The sequence below is a fragment of the Bufo bufo genome, chromosome 1, assembly GCF_905171765.1.
Source record: "Bufo bufo chromosome 1, aBufBuf1.1, whole genome shotgun sequence".
In the NCBI taxonomy this organism is placed as follows: domain Eukaryota; kingdom Metazoa; phylum Chordata; class Amphibia; order Anura; family Bufonidae; genus Bufo; species Bufo bufo.
In genome coordinates, this window is record NC_053389.1 from 245,512,672 (window position 1) to 245,529,361 (window position 16,690).

Sequence of the window (16,690 nt, forward strand, 5' to 3'; positions counted from 1 at the left end):
GAAGCTCCAATTGGGACTTGTCTTCATTTTTTTTCATTTTTAATTATCCTTATATACATTTCCTGGAATTTATTTTTGTTTTGGGGTTTCAGCTGACTTTTTTAACTTACATATTTGAATAAATGTGGATTTAATTAATGACTTTTATTAATTGCTTACATGATGAATGTTGGACCAGATGCTGAGTGCCTGTCTACTGTTTTCTATATCCCCGAGATGGCTGCAAGGTGCCCATAAAAGGTGGTCACCCAGCTTTTCTCAGAACCTGAATAGCATATAAACCTGCATTTTATATAGTGCTCCCCCTTCCCTAATGGTCTGATGGTGTATGAGCCCTAATTGCAGTTCTGGCACTTCAAGATGGTCCCACAGTCTGAAGCTAGTCATAAAACACTAACCACTGTACACAGCTCCTCACATCTCAGATTCCTAGACCTCCAGAAGTATACCCATATTTTATAATTTTAGAGTATGGCAAGGCGGAGTATATAGGTTATAAATAACTTTTTTATTGGTCTCTGCATAGGAAAGAAATCGGCAAAAAATGTGAATTTTTTTTAATAAAACGTCTAACTTTTCCAACAAATTCTGCCCAAAAGAGCTTACAATCTTATATACGTCAGATAGATCTATCAAGTATATGCTGAATAATTAATGAGAGGAGCGCAGCCCATGTAATATATATCAATCTAAAATTGATAAAATTAATAGAAATATAACTTCACTGTGGACAGATTTTTGCTTGGGGTGGTCTCTGAATTTTTCTTTTTTATTATTTTTAGTATTGCATGAATGCAGATGAACAAACTCTGTAGTCATACTCAGTCTGCCCCCTGCTTCTCGTCAAAGTAGGGGACACATGGATGGGGTATTAACTGCACGATCTGACTACACACAGTTTATTTGTAGTCTGTTACCATAGCAACACATAGTTGTGGCTAGAAGTTGCATAGACAAATGGTAGGATATTTTTCATTCAATTTATTTACAGACTTTCCTATTTTTTATATGCACTGGAGCTATAAATAATAGGTTGAAAATGTGAACTTTTAATCTTCTAATCACAGGATGTGACATCTGTGATGGGACAAAGTTGTGACCAAAAAAATAAAATAAAAATAATAACTTTTTTTTTAAATTATAAACTTTGACTGAATGGCCAATTCCACACAAAACCTAAAAGTTAATAACTGCTATTAGTACCAAAAGCCAACTCCCCTCGCTATGTCACATTTCTTTGGTCCCAGATAGCTGAGATATGAGGACCAGTTTGTTAGGAAACAAGCTCACCGGTGACTGGTGCTCTCTCTATGTTACAACATCAGGTCTAAAGACTCCACAAGACATGCCCTGTATCTCAGCTTCCTTGACCCCTATGAGTGTGATATGGGACAGGAAGATATTGGGGAAAACATCGGTCACTCTGAAGATTATAAGCTGAAGAGGTGCTAACTCCCATAATCCGCAGTAACAGCGTAAGCGGCACAGCCTATGGAATACAAAAGCAGGCCAGGTGTCCATCCAGTGTCATAGTCCATGGCATGTATAGGATGGGGTCAATTTGGATCCTCCTCGCTATTCCACACTAGACTTCTTTCTGCTTCACTCATAAGAAAGGCCCCCATCTAGACTGCGACGGATTCTGGAAGAGGCCCGGTAAAAGGGGGTCAAACCGTGGCCTGGCAGGCCGAAAGAGTCCCGGTACACGGGGTCTGTGTGGGTCCAACAATGAAAGGGGATCTCTGGCAAATGGAAAAGTGGGGCGCTGGTCATATTCACCTCCAATAATGCCTGGTGGGTAGGGAAAGTTGGGTGGGTATTGGTCAGGAGAATACGGACCAGGGTGAAAAGGTGGGTAGTCCAGTATGTGGGGTCCACATCTTCTGACACGGAACATCTGCTTATACTTCTGTTTATAAAGCTGCAGAATACATAAAGGGAACATAGGGTAGGACACGGCAGTTGTGTGTATATATATATATATATATATATACACACACACAGTACAGACCAAAAGTTTGGACACACCTTCTCATTCAAAGAGTTTTCTTTATTTTCATGACTATGAAGGCATCAAAACTATGAATTAACACATGTGGAATTATATACATAACAAACAAGTGTGAAACAACTGAAAATATGTCATATTCTAGGTTCTTCAAAGTAGCCACCTTTTGCTTTGATTACTGCTTTGCACACTCTTGGCATTCTCTTGATGAGCTTCAAGAGGTAGTCCCCTGAAATGGTCTTCCAACAGTCTTGAAGGAGTTCCCAGAGATGCTTAGCACTTGTTGGCCCTTTTGCCTTCACTCTGCGGTCCAGCTCACCCCAAACCATCTCGATTGGGTTCAGGTCTGGTGACTGTGGAGTCCAGGTCATCTGGCGCAGCACCCCATCACTCTCCTTCATGGTCAAATAGCCCTTACTTTCAAAGTTTTCCCAATTTTTCAGCTGACTGACTGACCTTCATTTCTTAAAGTAATGATGGCCACTTGTTTTTCTTTACTTAGAATTTATATTATGGCAAGAAAAAAGCAGCTAACAGTCTATTCAGTAGGACTATCAGCTGTGTATCCACCTGACTTTTCCTCAATGCCACTGATGGTCCCAACCCCATTTATAAGGCAAGAAATCCCACTTATTAAACCTGACAGGGCACACCTGTGAAGTGAAAACCATTTCAGGGGGACTACCTCTTGAAGCTCATCAAGAGAATGCCAAGAGTGTGCAAAGCAGTAATCAAAGCAAAAGGTGGCTACTTTGAAGAACCTAGAATATTACATATTTTCAGTTGTTTCACACTTGTTTGTTATGTATATAATTCCACATGTGTTAATTCATAGTTTTGATGCCTTCAGTGTGAATCTACAATTTTCATAGTCATGAAAATAAAGAAAAAACTCTTTGAATGAGAAGGTGTGTCCAAACTTTTGGTCTGTACTATATATATATATATATATATATATATATATATATATATATATATATATATATATATATATATATATATATATACACACACTGCTCAAAAAAATAAAGGGAACACTTAAACAACACAATGTAACTCCAAGTCAATCACACTTCTGTGAAATCAAACTGTCCACTTAGGAAGCAACACTAAGTGACAATCAATTTCACATGCTGTTGTGCAAATGGGATAGACAACAGGTGGAAATTATAGGCAATTACAAAGACACCCCCAATAAAGGAGTGGGTCTGCATGTGGTGACCACAGACCATTTCTCAGTTCCTATGCTTCCTGGCTGATGTTTTGGTCACTTTTGAATGCTGGCGGTGCTTTCACTCTAGTGGTAGCATGAGACGGAGTCTACAACCCACACAAGTGGCTCAGGTAGTGCAGCTTATCCAGGATGGCACATCAATGCGAGCTGTGGCAAGAAGGTTTGCTGTGTCTGTCAGCGTAGTGTCCAGAGCATGGAGGCGCTACCAGGAGACAGGCCAGTACATCAGGAGACATGGAGGAGGCCGTAGGAGGGCAACAACCCAGCAGCAGGACCGCTACCTCCACCTTTGTGCAAGGAGGAACAGGAGGAGCACTGCCAGAGCCCTGAAAAATGACCTCCAGCAGGCCACAAATGTGCATGTGTCTGCTCAAATGGTCAGAAACAGACTCCATGAGGGTGATATGAGGGCCCGACGTCCACAGGTGGGGGTTGTGCTTACAGCCCAACACCGTGCAGGACGTTTGGCATTTGCCAGAGAACACCAAGATTGGCAAATTTGCCACTGGCGCCCTGTGCTCTTCACAGATGAAAGCAGGTTCACACTGAGCACATGTTGTTGTGCCTTTTCATAGGTAAATGCATTGATATCCAATTCATTATTGTCAAAATGGATGTTCATTGCCTTTAAGAGCCATGCTCAACTATAGTTGCAATTTTGTATGTCTTTAGTAGGGCAAATTAAGGTCACACAAAGGTTTATACTCTTCAGTGTTATCCTTCTCATGAATGTACCAGTCTGAGAAGAATCCGCCTTGTTTACTTACTTAAATTTATGACGGGAGTAAAAGATAAGCTTTATGCAGCTGGTGATAATTACCTATACAATTAGGCATTTATTAATGAAATAAAATATATAATATGTATGTATTCATTTAATGAGCCTTAGTCCTTAGCATATGACAATCAGTAGAACATATATATATTTGTTTATATTATATTGTTATATGTTACGAAGACAACATGTATCCAGTATATTATATATATATATTTCTCATTAGGGGAATATCTGTCTCAAGAAGAGTGTCTGTGAAGATGTGTGTTTTGTAACAATTAATCACATCTTTGGTATGACAGAGGAGGTACTGATATCTCTGTGAGAAAACAAGCCATTTACGAGCCATAAATTAAGTGTGAGAAACATTCAAAAGAGACGCCTAGAGATCTGTCTCTAATTGCTACAAGTGTCAGAATTAATCCCTATAGCTTTGAATTAAAGCTTCTAAGGTCAAAATGTATATTCGGACTTATATAAGTTAACCCTTTATACTATGATGCAAATAGCTTATACAGCAGTGCCACCTATGTGTCAGTAGGTGACATTACAACAGTAGCAAAAATGCATTCTGGGTAGGGTTATGATGTCACATTTTATCAATGGTCACGCCCATCCGACAATGATTGGAAAGTTCCCAAACTAGGAAGGTGTGTCTAACTGATAAGTTTGGGATCATAAGCCATAGAGAGAAGGCAAGAGAGGGAAAAAAGAAAGAGAGAGAGGAAAAGAGAGAAGTTGAGTCTCTAGAGGGGTCTATCAAGATGAAAGCCATGATGAGATGTGCTATGATGGACCACCCAGCTTTCCTAGGAGCAGAAGTAAGATTCCTACTAGGACTTGGTAAGAGACACAGAAAATGATATTTCATTTTATTAAGACTAATTTGATAGTGTGGGTGAAATTATACCATCTAGATTGGCGAATAAATAAATGATTAAATTAATTGATCATCTCCATATTGAGATGTAGTCTTAGGATATTGTGAGACTTCATTCTACCTGCAGAAGAATCTAGACTCATAATCTAGCAAAGCATAAAATGATTGCTTATATATATATATATATATATATATTATATTGATAGAACATTCTTCGCCAAGCTAAGTGATGGATTCCCACGAGAAAGACGTCAAATCCTTCCCATTTAAGATCCTAGATCCCAGTTATTTGTCTTAATAGTCTTACCAAAGTTACGTATGTGAAAATAGTCCAGGATGGGGCGGAAGGATAAAGTTATCTCTTCTAAGTTATATCCTTGGATGGATTTGCCCATCTTGAAGCCATGTGATGTGTAGTTGGTTAGGGGGGGGCAGAATGTATTTAGCATTCTATATTGATGTCTAGGATTAGACATGCCCATCTTGATATCATGAGGTTTTCTCTGAACAGCAGTAATGTATATAACTTATGTTCATATTTTGATATCCTAACCTAATAATAGCTTGGTTATAATGTGACAAGTTATTTCCACTCACATGTATTGTTAAGCTTGTAATGCTTTATATTAACGCTATATATATTCATTTGCATGTATCATTATGTTTATAATCTTGTAACCAATAAATCTGCATATTTTTATAATACCTGCGTATCATTGTATAATGCAGAACTACATTTTATCATTAACGTCATCTCACGTCAAAAATAACTTATTTATCTGAGGAAATAGTCGGACTCAGATGTGAATTGTATCAATTAGGTTGTCTACAATTCACCAGGTCATGATTTTAAGAATTTATGACAAATTTTATAAATTTAATTTTTTTATGATTAATTATTTTTATGACCATAATTAATAATTCTTAATTGAATTATTACCCACCGACAATGTGACAGACATGACAGAGTCTGGAGACGCCGTGGAGAACGTTCTGCTGCCTGCAACATCCTCCAGCATGACTGGTTTGGCATTGGGTCAGTAATGGTGTGAGGTGGCATTTCTTTGGAGGGCCGCACAGCCCTCCATGTGCTCGCCAGAGGTAGCCTGACTGCCATTAGGTACCGAGATGAGATCCTCAGACCCTTTGTGAGACCATATGCTGGTGCGGTTGGCCCTGGGTTTCTCCTAATGCAAGACAATGCTAGACCTCATGTGGCTGAAGTGTGTCAGCAGTTCCTGCAAGACGAAGGCATTGATGCTATGGACTGGCCCACCCGTTCCCCAGACCTGAATCCAATTGAGCACATCTGGGACATCATGTCTCGCTCTATCCACCAATGTCACGTTGCACCACAGACTGTCCAGGAGTTGGCAGATGCTTTAGTCCAGGTCTGGGAGGAGATCCCTCAGGAGACCGTCCGCCACCTCATCAGGAGCATGCACAGGCGTTGTAGGGAGGTCATACAGGCACGTGGAGGTCACACACACTACTGAGCCTCATTTTGACTTGTTTTAAGGACATTACATCAAAGTTGGATCAGCCTGTAGTGTGTTTTTCCACTTTAATTTTGAGTGTGACTCCAAATCCAGACCTCCATGGGTTGAAAAATTTGATTTCCATTTTTTAATTTTTGTGTGATTTTGTTGTCAGCACATTCAACTATGTAAAGAACAAAGTATTTCAGAAGAATATTTAATTAATTCAGAGCTAGGATATGTTATTTTTGTGTTCCCTTTATTTTTTTGAGCAGAGTATATATATATATATATATATTATATATTATATATATCACAAACATAGACACCTACCTCCTTCCAGTCTGTGTGAGGGTCTCTTACACCGTGATCTGATTATACAGAAAGACACAGCAGTTACTTCTCAACCAAATAAAGTTTGTCCCTGCAGAATCTCATTAGTAACTATACCATGCCAAACTTGTCTATCATCATGTCTTATAGTCTGTTCACTTCTAAAGCTGCATTTAGAATGCTGCTGGTGGCGTCCTCATATCATGCAGCCTCCCTGTACAAAACATGCTATGGTGTGGTGATATATAATATCTTATACTCCATTCACTTCTAGAGCTGCATTTCATTCCCCTTGACTCACAGGGTGCAGGACCGTGAATCTTGGCACTGGCTCTGAAACTGCAAGGCCTCAGTTTCCTTCTGCCTGGTGGTTTGAGTTTTATACAGAACACATTATGACGTGGTGATCTTACAATACGTGTTATAATCCATTCACTCCCCAAGCTGCTTTTAGAATTCTGTTCACTTCTTGTTAGCTATCAGCCCTCACCTTTCCTTTATTGGTTTGAGTTCTAGTAAGAACAGGCTATGCAGTGTTGGTCTTCAATTAAATCATATTGTACTCCATTCACTTCCAAAGCCGCATTCAGAATTCTATTGGTTTCCCATTGGCTCTGAGGCTGCACAAGCGCACGTTACCTGTGCCCACCTGCTGTTATAATATCCCACAATGCGACGTTGTGCTGACAGACTCAAACCTCTAATGCGCTGCATCCTGGGATATGTCATCTTTTTCTACATTAGAATAAGGTATAGCTCCTAGTGTAGACGACCAAACTACAACTCCCAGAATTCTCTGCCCGCTGAAGAGAAACAGTGGAGCGTAGCGGTAAAATTAAAGCCTATGTAGCTTGGAGTTCTCAGGAAATTTGCAGTACGTTGAATGCAGCCTTGGATGTGACAGGGGGGATAAGACACTTACCTCTGAAATCTCTCATGTAGAGAAACCTCCACAGTGATGGGTCTTCCGCGTCGGCCTGCAAATTTTTACAAGTGGCACCAAGAGACAAAATGGAGCGTGCATTCAGAAGACGGAAAATTCGGAGCTTTAGCTCTGGGGGCAAGACCACCAAACCGAAGACATCGGGAAGTTCCAGGGCTGTGGGATATAGGAGTACAATGTGATCAGGTCTATTATCCCCACACCTCTCCTCCATTCTTTGCTCCAATGATCGCTTACCTTGCCGAGTAGCAGCAAGTAAAGGGTAAACCAGCTGATCTTTAAAGAGGCGGGATAACTTCTGCAAGTCCCTGTACACCATGGCCACATTACCGTCTAGGAAGAAAGTTAATTTGCTTTGCTAGTATAACATATTATATATGAACATGAGGACAGTATACTACTACAGAGGGATCTGGATAGATTGGAGGCTTGGGCAGATAAGTGGCAGATGAGGTTTAACACTGACAAATGTAAAGTTATGCACATGGGAAGGAATAATGCAAGTCACCCGTACATACTAAATGGTAAAACACTCGGTAACACTGACATGGAAAAGGATCTAGGAATTTTAATAAACAGCAAACTAAGCAGCAAAAACCAGTGTCAGGCAGCTGCTGCCAAGGCCAACAAGATAATGGGTTGCATCAGAAGGGGCATAGATGCCCGTGATAAGAACATATTCCTACTACTTTACAAATCACTGGTCAGACCACACATGGAGTACTGTGTACAGTTCTGGGCTCCTGTAAACAAGGCAGACATAGCAGAGCTGGAGAGGGTTCAGAGGAGGGCAACTAAAGTAATAACTGGAATGGGGCAACTACAGTACCCTGAAAGATTATCAAAATTAGGGTTATTCACTTTAGAAAAAAGACGACTGAGGGGAGATCTAATTAATATGTATAAATATATCAGGGGTCAGTACAGAGATCTATCCCATCATCTATTTATCCCCAGGACTGTGACGAGGGGACATCCTCTGCGTCTGGAGGAAAGAAGGTTTGTACACAAACATAGAAGAGGATTCTTTACGGTAAGAGCAGTGACTATAGAACTCTCTGCCTGATGAGGTGGTGATGGTGAGTACAATAAAGGAATTCAAGAGGGGCCTGGATGTGTTTCTGGAGCGTAATAATATTACAGGCTATAGCTACTAGAGAGGGGTCGTTGATCCAGGGAGTTATTCTGATTGCCCGATTGGAGTCGGGAAGGAATTTTTTATTCCCCTAAAGTGGAGAAAATTGGCTTCTACCTTACAGGGTATTTTGCCTTCCTCTGGATCAACTTGCAGGATAACAGGCCAACTGGATGGACAAATGTCTTTTTTCGGCCTTATGTACTATGTTACTAACATGCAAAGGCCCTCAAAATACCCAGCTAGTGTAAAACAGTAATTAGAAGGCAGGAAAGAGTGGGTGCAGTGCAGCAATGTCTCTTCCTAATTATCTGTGCGAGACTCATGCTGTGAAATGGGAGGAAGGAGGGATCGATGTTAGTCTCTCTGCCTATGCTTGTGTGTAAGACTCATGCTGTGAGAGGGGAGAAAGGATCAATGTTACAGTCTCTCTGCCTATGCCTGTGTGTGAAACTCATTCTGTGAGAGGGGAGGAAGAGGAGAAAGGATCATGGTACAGTCTCTTTGCCTATGGTTGTGTGTGAGACTCATGCTGTGAAATGGGAGGAAGGAGGGATCAAGGTACAGTCTCTCTGCCTAAGCTTGGGTGCGAGACTCATGCTGTGTGTGGGTGGTATCATGTTAGTCTCTCTGTCTCAGGATATGTATAAGACTTGTGCTGTCAGAGGAGGGGAGCAGTAGGTACAAACATCTGATTGGTTTAGAGCACACAGCATAGCTCTGACATCACACCAAGCACAGCCCACTCAGTAAGTACTGAGAAATGATATACGTCTGCATTGCTAGCTTCCAAGGTACACATAGGCTCTCGCGTGAGCAAACCTACCTCATTGTAGTCTTATGGTGTTAGAAGCTGGTGGTGAACTATGTTTGGTTCTGCAATGGTTGGCCATTGTACGGTCCCACCATGGCTCTCTTACCTTGTGGCGGGTAGGTTATGTAGGATTCGGTGGGAAGCTGCAGCCTCTTCACACACTTCAGCTCACTACCAATGGTCAAAGTAGCTGCAAAAGACAAGATGATATGCTGTAAGATACAACCATTGACAGTATATCTGCAGCTGGTCCATTTCCTCTGGAAGCTAAATTCAATCTATTGTACTCTGTCAGGCTCGGTTCACATCTGAACTGTGAACCACCGTGCACCACCGGATCCCCATTCACTGTAATGGGATCCAGCTGTAACCTGGCCACTTTCTGGCATATATGCCAGCTTTCAGCCAGACCAAAAATGTTGCACGTAGCATCTTTTGTCCGGCTGAAAGCCGCCATATACGCCGGAAAGCGGACGGATTACAGTGCTGAAGTTCCCAACGCAGATGTGACCTCGGCCTTATCAGCCATTTCAGGCTGGGGGTGAGCCTATAACTGTAGAGTTCTCCAACAGGACGAATGACAGGAAATAACGACACCTCCCTGCCCCCCAGGATCTCATATCTCCAGCACTGAGACCCTCCTGTACTCCACTAGATTGCTTCAAGTGTTTTATTTTATTTGACAAGCGGATTTCCAGTTCAATGAAATATACTGAACGTTTTCGGCATTTAGCCTTCTTCAGAACACTGGATGAGCCGCACTGTGTGAAGAAATGAAAGTAGGGTAAAGTACCTGCAGCCAGTAGCAAATAGAGTAAAAGAACCAAAAACGGTCCTGGTGTGTTGGGCTCTGTGGCCCTTGTCAGCGCTAGGTTAAAACTGGGCAACAGCCGATGGGAACGGCGCCATTAGGCCTACAGAGCCCAACACACCAGGACCGTTTTTGGTTCTTTTACTCCATTTGCCTGATATAACGTGACTTATATCAGGTCATTTACTCCATTTTGTGTTTCCAATTTCATGATCTCTGCATGCTGCCAGTGAATGGAATTAGCCTTGTTTACACATAGAGGCTGAAAACCACCTCTCCTCATGTCACTCTTACCATTGATGATGACCAGTTTTCCCATTGGCACGCACACCAGGGCTGCAGAGCTGTTACCACACAATGGATGAGAGTAGTGGAGCTTGTAGACGCCGCTGCTGCTTTTCCAGCCCTCAGGCATGGCGGCTGCTTTGTTCTTTACACCCTATAAAGAGATACAGAACAGGTTACTAGAAAAAGAAAGGACATCTGAGAAAGACTTGCAAGGCTAAGGGCACACGATGACGGGGTTAAGTGCAGGACAACCCAAACTGTGTGACTTATAGTCAATGAAGTAGAAAACATTATTTTCTATTTTGGAAGTACCCATTTAAGAAGAACGGATTGAAACTCATACCTTTAGCACTCCAGCTGCAGCAAAACTACAACTCCAAGCATGTACAGACATCCTACAGCTGTATCCATTGTTGTATCTTGTGTTATACGCCAGAGCTGCACTCACTATTCTGCTGGAGGAGTCACTGTGTACAGACATTACTTATCCTGTACTGATCTCGAATTACATCCTGTATTATACACCAGAGCTGTACTCACTATTCTACTGCTGGAGTCACTTTGTACACATATTACTTATCTCGTACTGATCCTGAGTTACATCCTGTTTTATACCCCAGAGCTGTACTCACTATTCTGCTGGTGAAGTCACTGTGTACATACCTTACATTACTTATCCTGTACTGATCCTGAGATACATCCTGTATTCTATTCCAGAGCTGCACTCATTATTCTGCTGGTGGAGTCACTGGGGCACATTTATCACATTTGAGGTATTAAGAAAGTCACAAGTTATGGCGCGCGCAAGCAGGATTAGCGGGAGAGGACGAGGACAGCCATGGCCTTCCCAGACACCTGCATAAATTATAGGTCAAATCTACACCAGCTATGAGATGTGCAATTTTTTTTAAAAGACGTGTGCCTTTTAAAATGTTGGTACATTTTGCAGAAATAGACCTTATACTAAGACCAGTCTTAGTATATCTGCCCCACTGTGTACACATATTACATTAATCATCCTGTACTAATCTAGAGTTACAGCCTTATTATACTCCAGAGCTGCACTCACTATTCTGCTGGTGGAGTCACTGTGTACATGCATTACTTATCCTGTACTGATCCTGAGTTACCTCATGTATTATACTCCAGAGCTGTACTCACGATTCTGCTGGTGTAGTCACTGTATACATACATTACATTACTTATCTTGTATTATAACCTGTATTATACTCCAGAGCTGCCTTCACTATTCTGGTGGAGTCACTGTGCACATGCATTACTTATCCTGTACTGATCCTGAGTTACCTCATGTATTATACTCCAGAGCTGTACTCATGATTCTGCTGGTGTAGTCACTGTGTACATACATTACATTACTTATCTTGTATTATAACCTGTAGTATACTCCAGAGCTGCACTCACTATTCTGCTAGTTGAGATTGGAAACAGTCAGCAAGCTTGTTGTTAGACGTGTCCCTAACAGCTTAGATGAGTATTAATGATGACTGTGCCGGGTGAAAAGATGCCAATTTCCAGAATGCAGTTGGGTAACAGTCACTGATCCATAGGAACAACCAAATTCTATGACTATTGCAACAGTGGCCCGGATTTACAACCCCTGTAGATGGTGTAAGCTGTCTGCACCAGATGTATCACAGTGGATCAGGCTGGAGGATAAATCTGCTGCAGGGACACACACTTTTCTCTGACTCTATACTAACTATTGGGTGGCTTACTTTCAAGACAGATTTTTATGCCAGAATTGTGGCACAAAATGTCACCTCTGAGGCCTGCCCCTTGCCGAGCATGTCAGATAAAAGCGTACAACCCCTAGGTGCGCCCAAATGCTACACTTTTTAGACAGATTTTTTGGTGCAGACACATTAGTAAATGTGGGGCCAGTGACACCCAGTGGCAGATTACTGTAACTGCACTTAGAATGACTTACCTGTTCTGTATAACCAGTCTCCACCATCAGGAGATGGGTAACAACCACTAGAGCATCGTTGCCACTGGTGCAGCTGGAGGAGAGGTACAGCGCCTCCAGGGAGTGAGGAATCTTTCCATCTGAAGCCTCGCTGCACAGCATGGGCCCCGGGGGACAGCTGGGCATGTCTTCCTCCATAGTTTCCTCTTGTCCTGCTGCTCCCTGGGACGAGCTGGCTCTCGGCTTCATGTAAAAAAAATTATTACAATACGGAGAAACGCTGACATTAAACCATCTGCCCGCTTCAGCCATAAGAGCTATGCCCATACTGTCAGCTGAGTGGCTACAATGGTGCCCATAGTGGTCACAAGGGGTACATGCTGCCACCCTTCTTCTGTCTCTCTACAGCTGGGTATTAAAGGGGGTTTCTGGGAATTAAAAATGGATGAGCTCTCCTCAGGATAGGTGGAGGTCCATGTGAATGGGAGCTGAGCTGCAGCACAACGGACGCAGCCTTCTGTTTCCGGCTCTGGCGTGGGTTACTGATTGTAGGGGTGCCAGGTTTTGTATAGGTGATCAATATCAAAAGGCTGGAATACCCCTTTAATTTTCTGGAAAACCCCTTTAAGCAGAAAGCTGGCTGTCCACATCTGTGCCTACATGTCCTATTCTTGCACACGGCCGGTATCTGTGGATCCGCGGTTTGAGGACTGCCAAACAGATATGGTGAACGTAGCCTTAAAGAGGACCTTCCACCTGAAAATGCATGTTAAACTAAAGATATACCCTTACTTGCCGGCCCCCGGTGGTGCTTATTCAGTTCTTCATATTGCACTCAGTGTCCCCGTTTGTCCGCGATGCCCCCCGCAATATTTCCCGCCTTCTATGCTAATGAGCCTTTCGGCTCAACTAGGCGGGCCTGCAAAAGTTCTCCCGGGCGTGTCTTTCTTCTCCCTGGCATGGAGCGCATCCAATCAGCGCGCTCCGCTCTTAGCCAGGGAGAAGAAGCTCCAGTTCTCGAGAGATTCGCGAGAACTGGAGCGATTTCATCCATCCTGAGCCGGCGCCATCTTGGATTCCTGCGGCAAGCATTGTGCAGCGTCGGAGGCGGCGGCTTAAGGATGGATGAAATCGCTCCAGTTCTCGCGAATCTCTCGAGAACTGGAGCTTCTTCTCCCTGGCTAAAAGCGGAGCGAGCTGACTGGATGCGCTCTGTGCCAGGGAGAAGAAAGACACGCCCGGGAGAACTTTTGCAGGCCCGCCCAGTTAAGCCGAATGGCTCATTAGCATAGAAGGCGGGAAATATTGCGGGGGGGGGGCATCGCGGACAAACGGGGGCACTGAGTGCAAAATGAAGAACTGAATAAGCACCACCGGGGGCCGGCAAGTAGGGTATATCTTTAGTTTAACTTGCATTTTCAGGTGAAAGGTCCTCTTTAACCTGCGAGTCCTGATCTAGAACTCACCTCTGCTACGTCATGTGCTTCTCTCTGATACTGCTGGCTTTTGTAGTCCGTACCGCTGGCTGATGGTGGCTGGTCCTGGGCTGGAGCAGGGCGAGGAATGGCAGCGGTTACTACGACAATCAGATCCCCAGATATGATTCCTAAGGACTCCAGGCTGCTCTCATCCTCCGTCAGGGAGTCACTGCCATTCAGTGTGATGGAGAACGTCACATCAGGACTAGGAGGACACAGAAAAATGTCTTAAAGGGAAACTCTAGTCACAACGGATATTAAAGGGTCTCTGTCAGCAGATTTGTACCTGAAGACATCTGTGTTGGTCCCATGTTGATATGTGCCCGCATTGCTGAGAAAAATTATGTCTAACTATATACAAATGAGCAACCGGGGCGCTGCTATTACTCCTGCAGGCTCTGCTCTCTCTGCAAATGGCGCATCCTCTGCATTTTGGTTGACAGGACCAGGTAGTGTAAATGTGATCACGGCTCCCAGGTCCTAAAGTGTAGAGAGAGCAGCAGTTGCAGGGAAAGTGAAGCCTTTTGTGCTGTATTTTGTATTTTGTGCTGCACTGCGGCATTTGGTTTTGCTGGGGTGGTATTTTGTGGTACACTATGGTATTACTGTCCCCGCCTACATGTGTTGCCCCGCCTTCTGTCAATTTGGGCGGGCGGCATTGTTCCTGCTCCTAGAGGCTCCGTTCTCCCATCTTTGTCGCCTCCCTCCAAGTCCTGATTGACAGGTCCAGGCAGCGCTCGCATCTGTCTGCCAGCCCTGTGCTCTGGTGAAATCTCGCGCCATTCAGCGCAGGCGCGGTGAGGGAAAGACGCTCGCAGGCTGCCAGCTTCCTCACCGCGCCTGCGCTGAATGCTGAACAGTGCGAGATTTCACCAGAGCACAGGGCTGGCAGACAGATGCGAGCGCTGCCTGGACCTGTCAATCAGGACTTGGAGGGAGGCGACAAAGGTGGGAGAACGGAGCCTCTAGGAGCAGGAACAATGCCGCCCGCCCAAATTGACAGAATGCGGGGCAACACATGTAGGCGGGGACAGTAATACCATAGTGTACCACAAAATACCACCCCAGCAAAACCAAATGCCGCAGTGCAGCACAAAATACTGTCCCAGCAAAACCAATGGTGATACAGTGGAAATTCAGGAGAGCATCAGATCGCTATGTACCTGGACAGCGGCCATGAGGATATTCCCTGTAAGGTCTATGGCTGGTCCGCCCGTGGGCTCAGCTAAGTCCCATAGAAGTGAATGGGGCTGAGGCACAGCCGCTATACGATGTACGGCGGTGACCTTGGTATGCTGTGAGGAACGGTCATTGGGGGTTCCCGGGAGTCGGACTCCCACTGATCAGATATCGACGACCTATCCTGATGATGTGCCGTCAATATAAAAATTCTAGACAGCCCCTTTAACTCCAGCCGACAGAGCACTCTCTAGACTGGATACAACCGTAACAATTAGGGTTTAGCGAATGGGGTTCCGATTGCTGCATCCAATCCCGATTCTTTTAAAAACTTCAGTAAGAATATGGGTGCCGTCCTACTGTAAAATGTAGAGCCTCCATGGAGGTTTTTTCAAAGTTTCAGAAAATATGGCGGGACTCACTTCGTCTCGCCTCTATCATGTGTCACTTTGTTTATTCGCATAAATTACTGTATCAAAATACAAAGCCAAACTGTTCTCCCGGCTGATTAACGAAGCCGAGTTCAGCTTCGTTATGTTGATACAGTAATTTACGCGAACGAACAAAGTGACACGTGACGGAGGCGATATTTGCTGAAATTTCGGAAGGACCTCCGTGGAGGCTATACATTTTACAGTAGGTCGGAGCCCAGCAATCGCTCAACCCTAGTAACAAACCCTCAGCTATGAGAAGTATTGACAGCAAGCAGAATTCTTGTAAAAGTACATTAGAAAGCTGCAGAACGCTTGACCTTTTCAACGCCACAGCTGTGACCACGTACCTGAACCCCAGTGAGGGGAGGAAAGTTTGGCGCAGTCTCCTCCGCAGATCCCCCAATGTTACCTCTTCCTCCTGCAGCTCCAGGCGGCCGCTCTTCTTCCCGGCTCTGACTCTCAGCTTCATGGTCTCAAAGAAGAGAAGGCATCAGATCAGCATCTGTGGTCACCAGTGACTTTCACTTTCACTCTAGCTGACTACCTGCCCTGTAATCATGGGTGATGTACATGGTGACTGCTCCCACCAATGGAGATCTTGGTCAGGACATTTTCACCCTGGGAGACACTGAATATCTAGGATACCTGCTAGAACTAGAAGGAACGATCTCTAGGCTCGTTGGTTTTGGAGCAATCACGTGACATCTCGGCCGACTGACAGAGTCACGAGCCGTCAGGGAAACAGCACACAAACTGACTGCTTCTGACGTTTGCCTAACTAGAATGTGATAATCAGAGACACAGAACACATAAGAGTGCAAGCTCTTCGGTCTAGACCGTAAAACTAAAAAGTGATACCAACCTTATCCAGCAGGGGGAGACAGAGGTATTTCCCTTACCTGCGAACACAGCCTCGAAGTCGTCCTAACTACTGTACTCAGCGCCTATCCCCGGGAAACGAGATGACGTCATT

The 16,690-nt window shown here is 43.9% G+C and overlaps 1 protein-coding gene across 2 annotated transcripts; it reads right to left on the reverse strand.

Moving 5' to 3' along the window:
* Window positions 1-489: 489 nt before the first annotated feature.
* On the reverse strand, window positions 490-16,670 carry FBXO7 (F-box protein 7). 2 transcript variants are annotated; one of them, XM_040438092.1, is made up of 10 exons: window positions 16,617-16,670; window positions 16,065-16,191; window positions 14,093-14,309; window positions 12,648-12,869; window positions 10,706-10,850; window positions 9,707-9,790; window positions 7,889-7,984; window positions 7,631-7,807; window positions 6,709-6,746; window positions 490-1,921 (listed from the first exon to the last, which is right to left on the reverse strand). In XM_040438092.1, the coding sequence occupies exons 2-10, from the start codon at window positions 16,184-16,186 to the stop codon at window positions 1,607-1,609; spliced, it is 1,416 nt and encodes a 471-aa protein (XP_040294026.1). In that variant the 5' UTR covers window positions 16,187-16,191; window positions 16,617-16,670; the 3' UTR covers window positions 490-1,606. The 2 variants fall into 2 exon arrangements, with proteins under 2 accessions (XP_040294026.1, XP_040294016.1); XM_040438082.1 differs by lacking the exon at window positions 16,617-16,670 and adding an exon at window positions 16,262-16,570.
* Window positions 16,671-16,690: the final 20 nt, after the last annotated feature.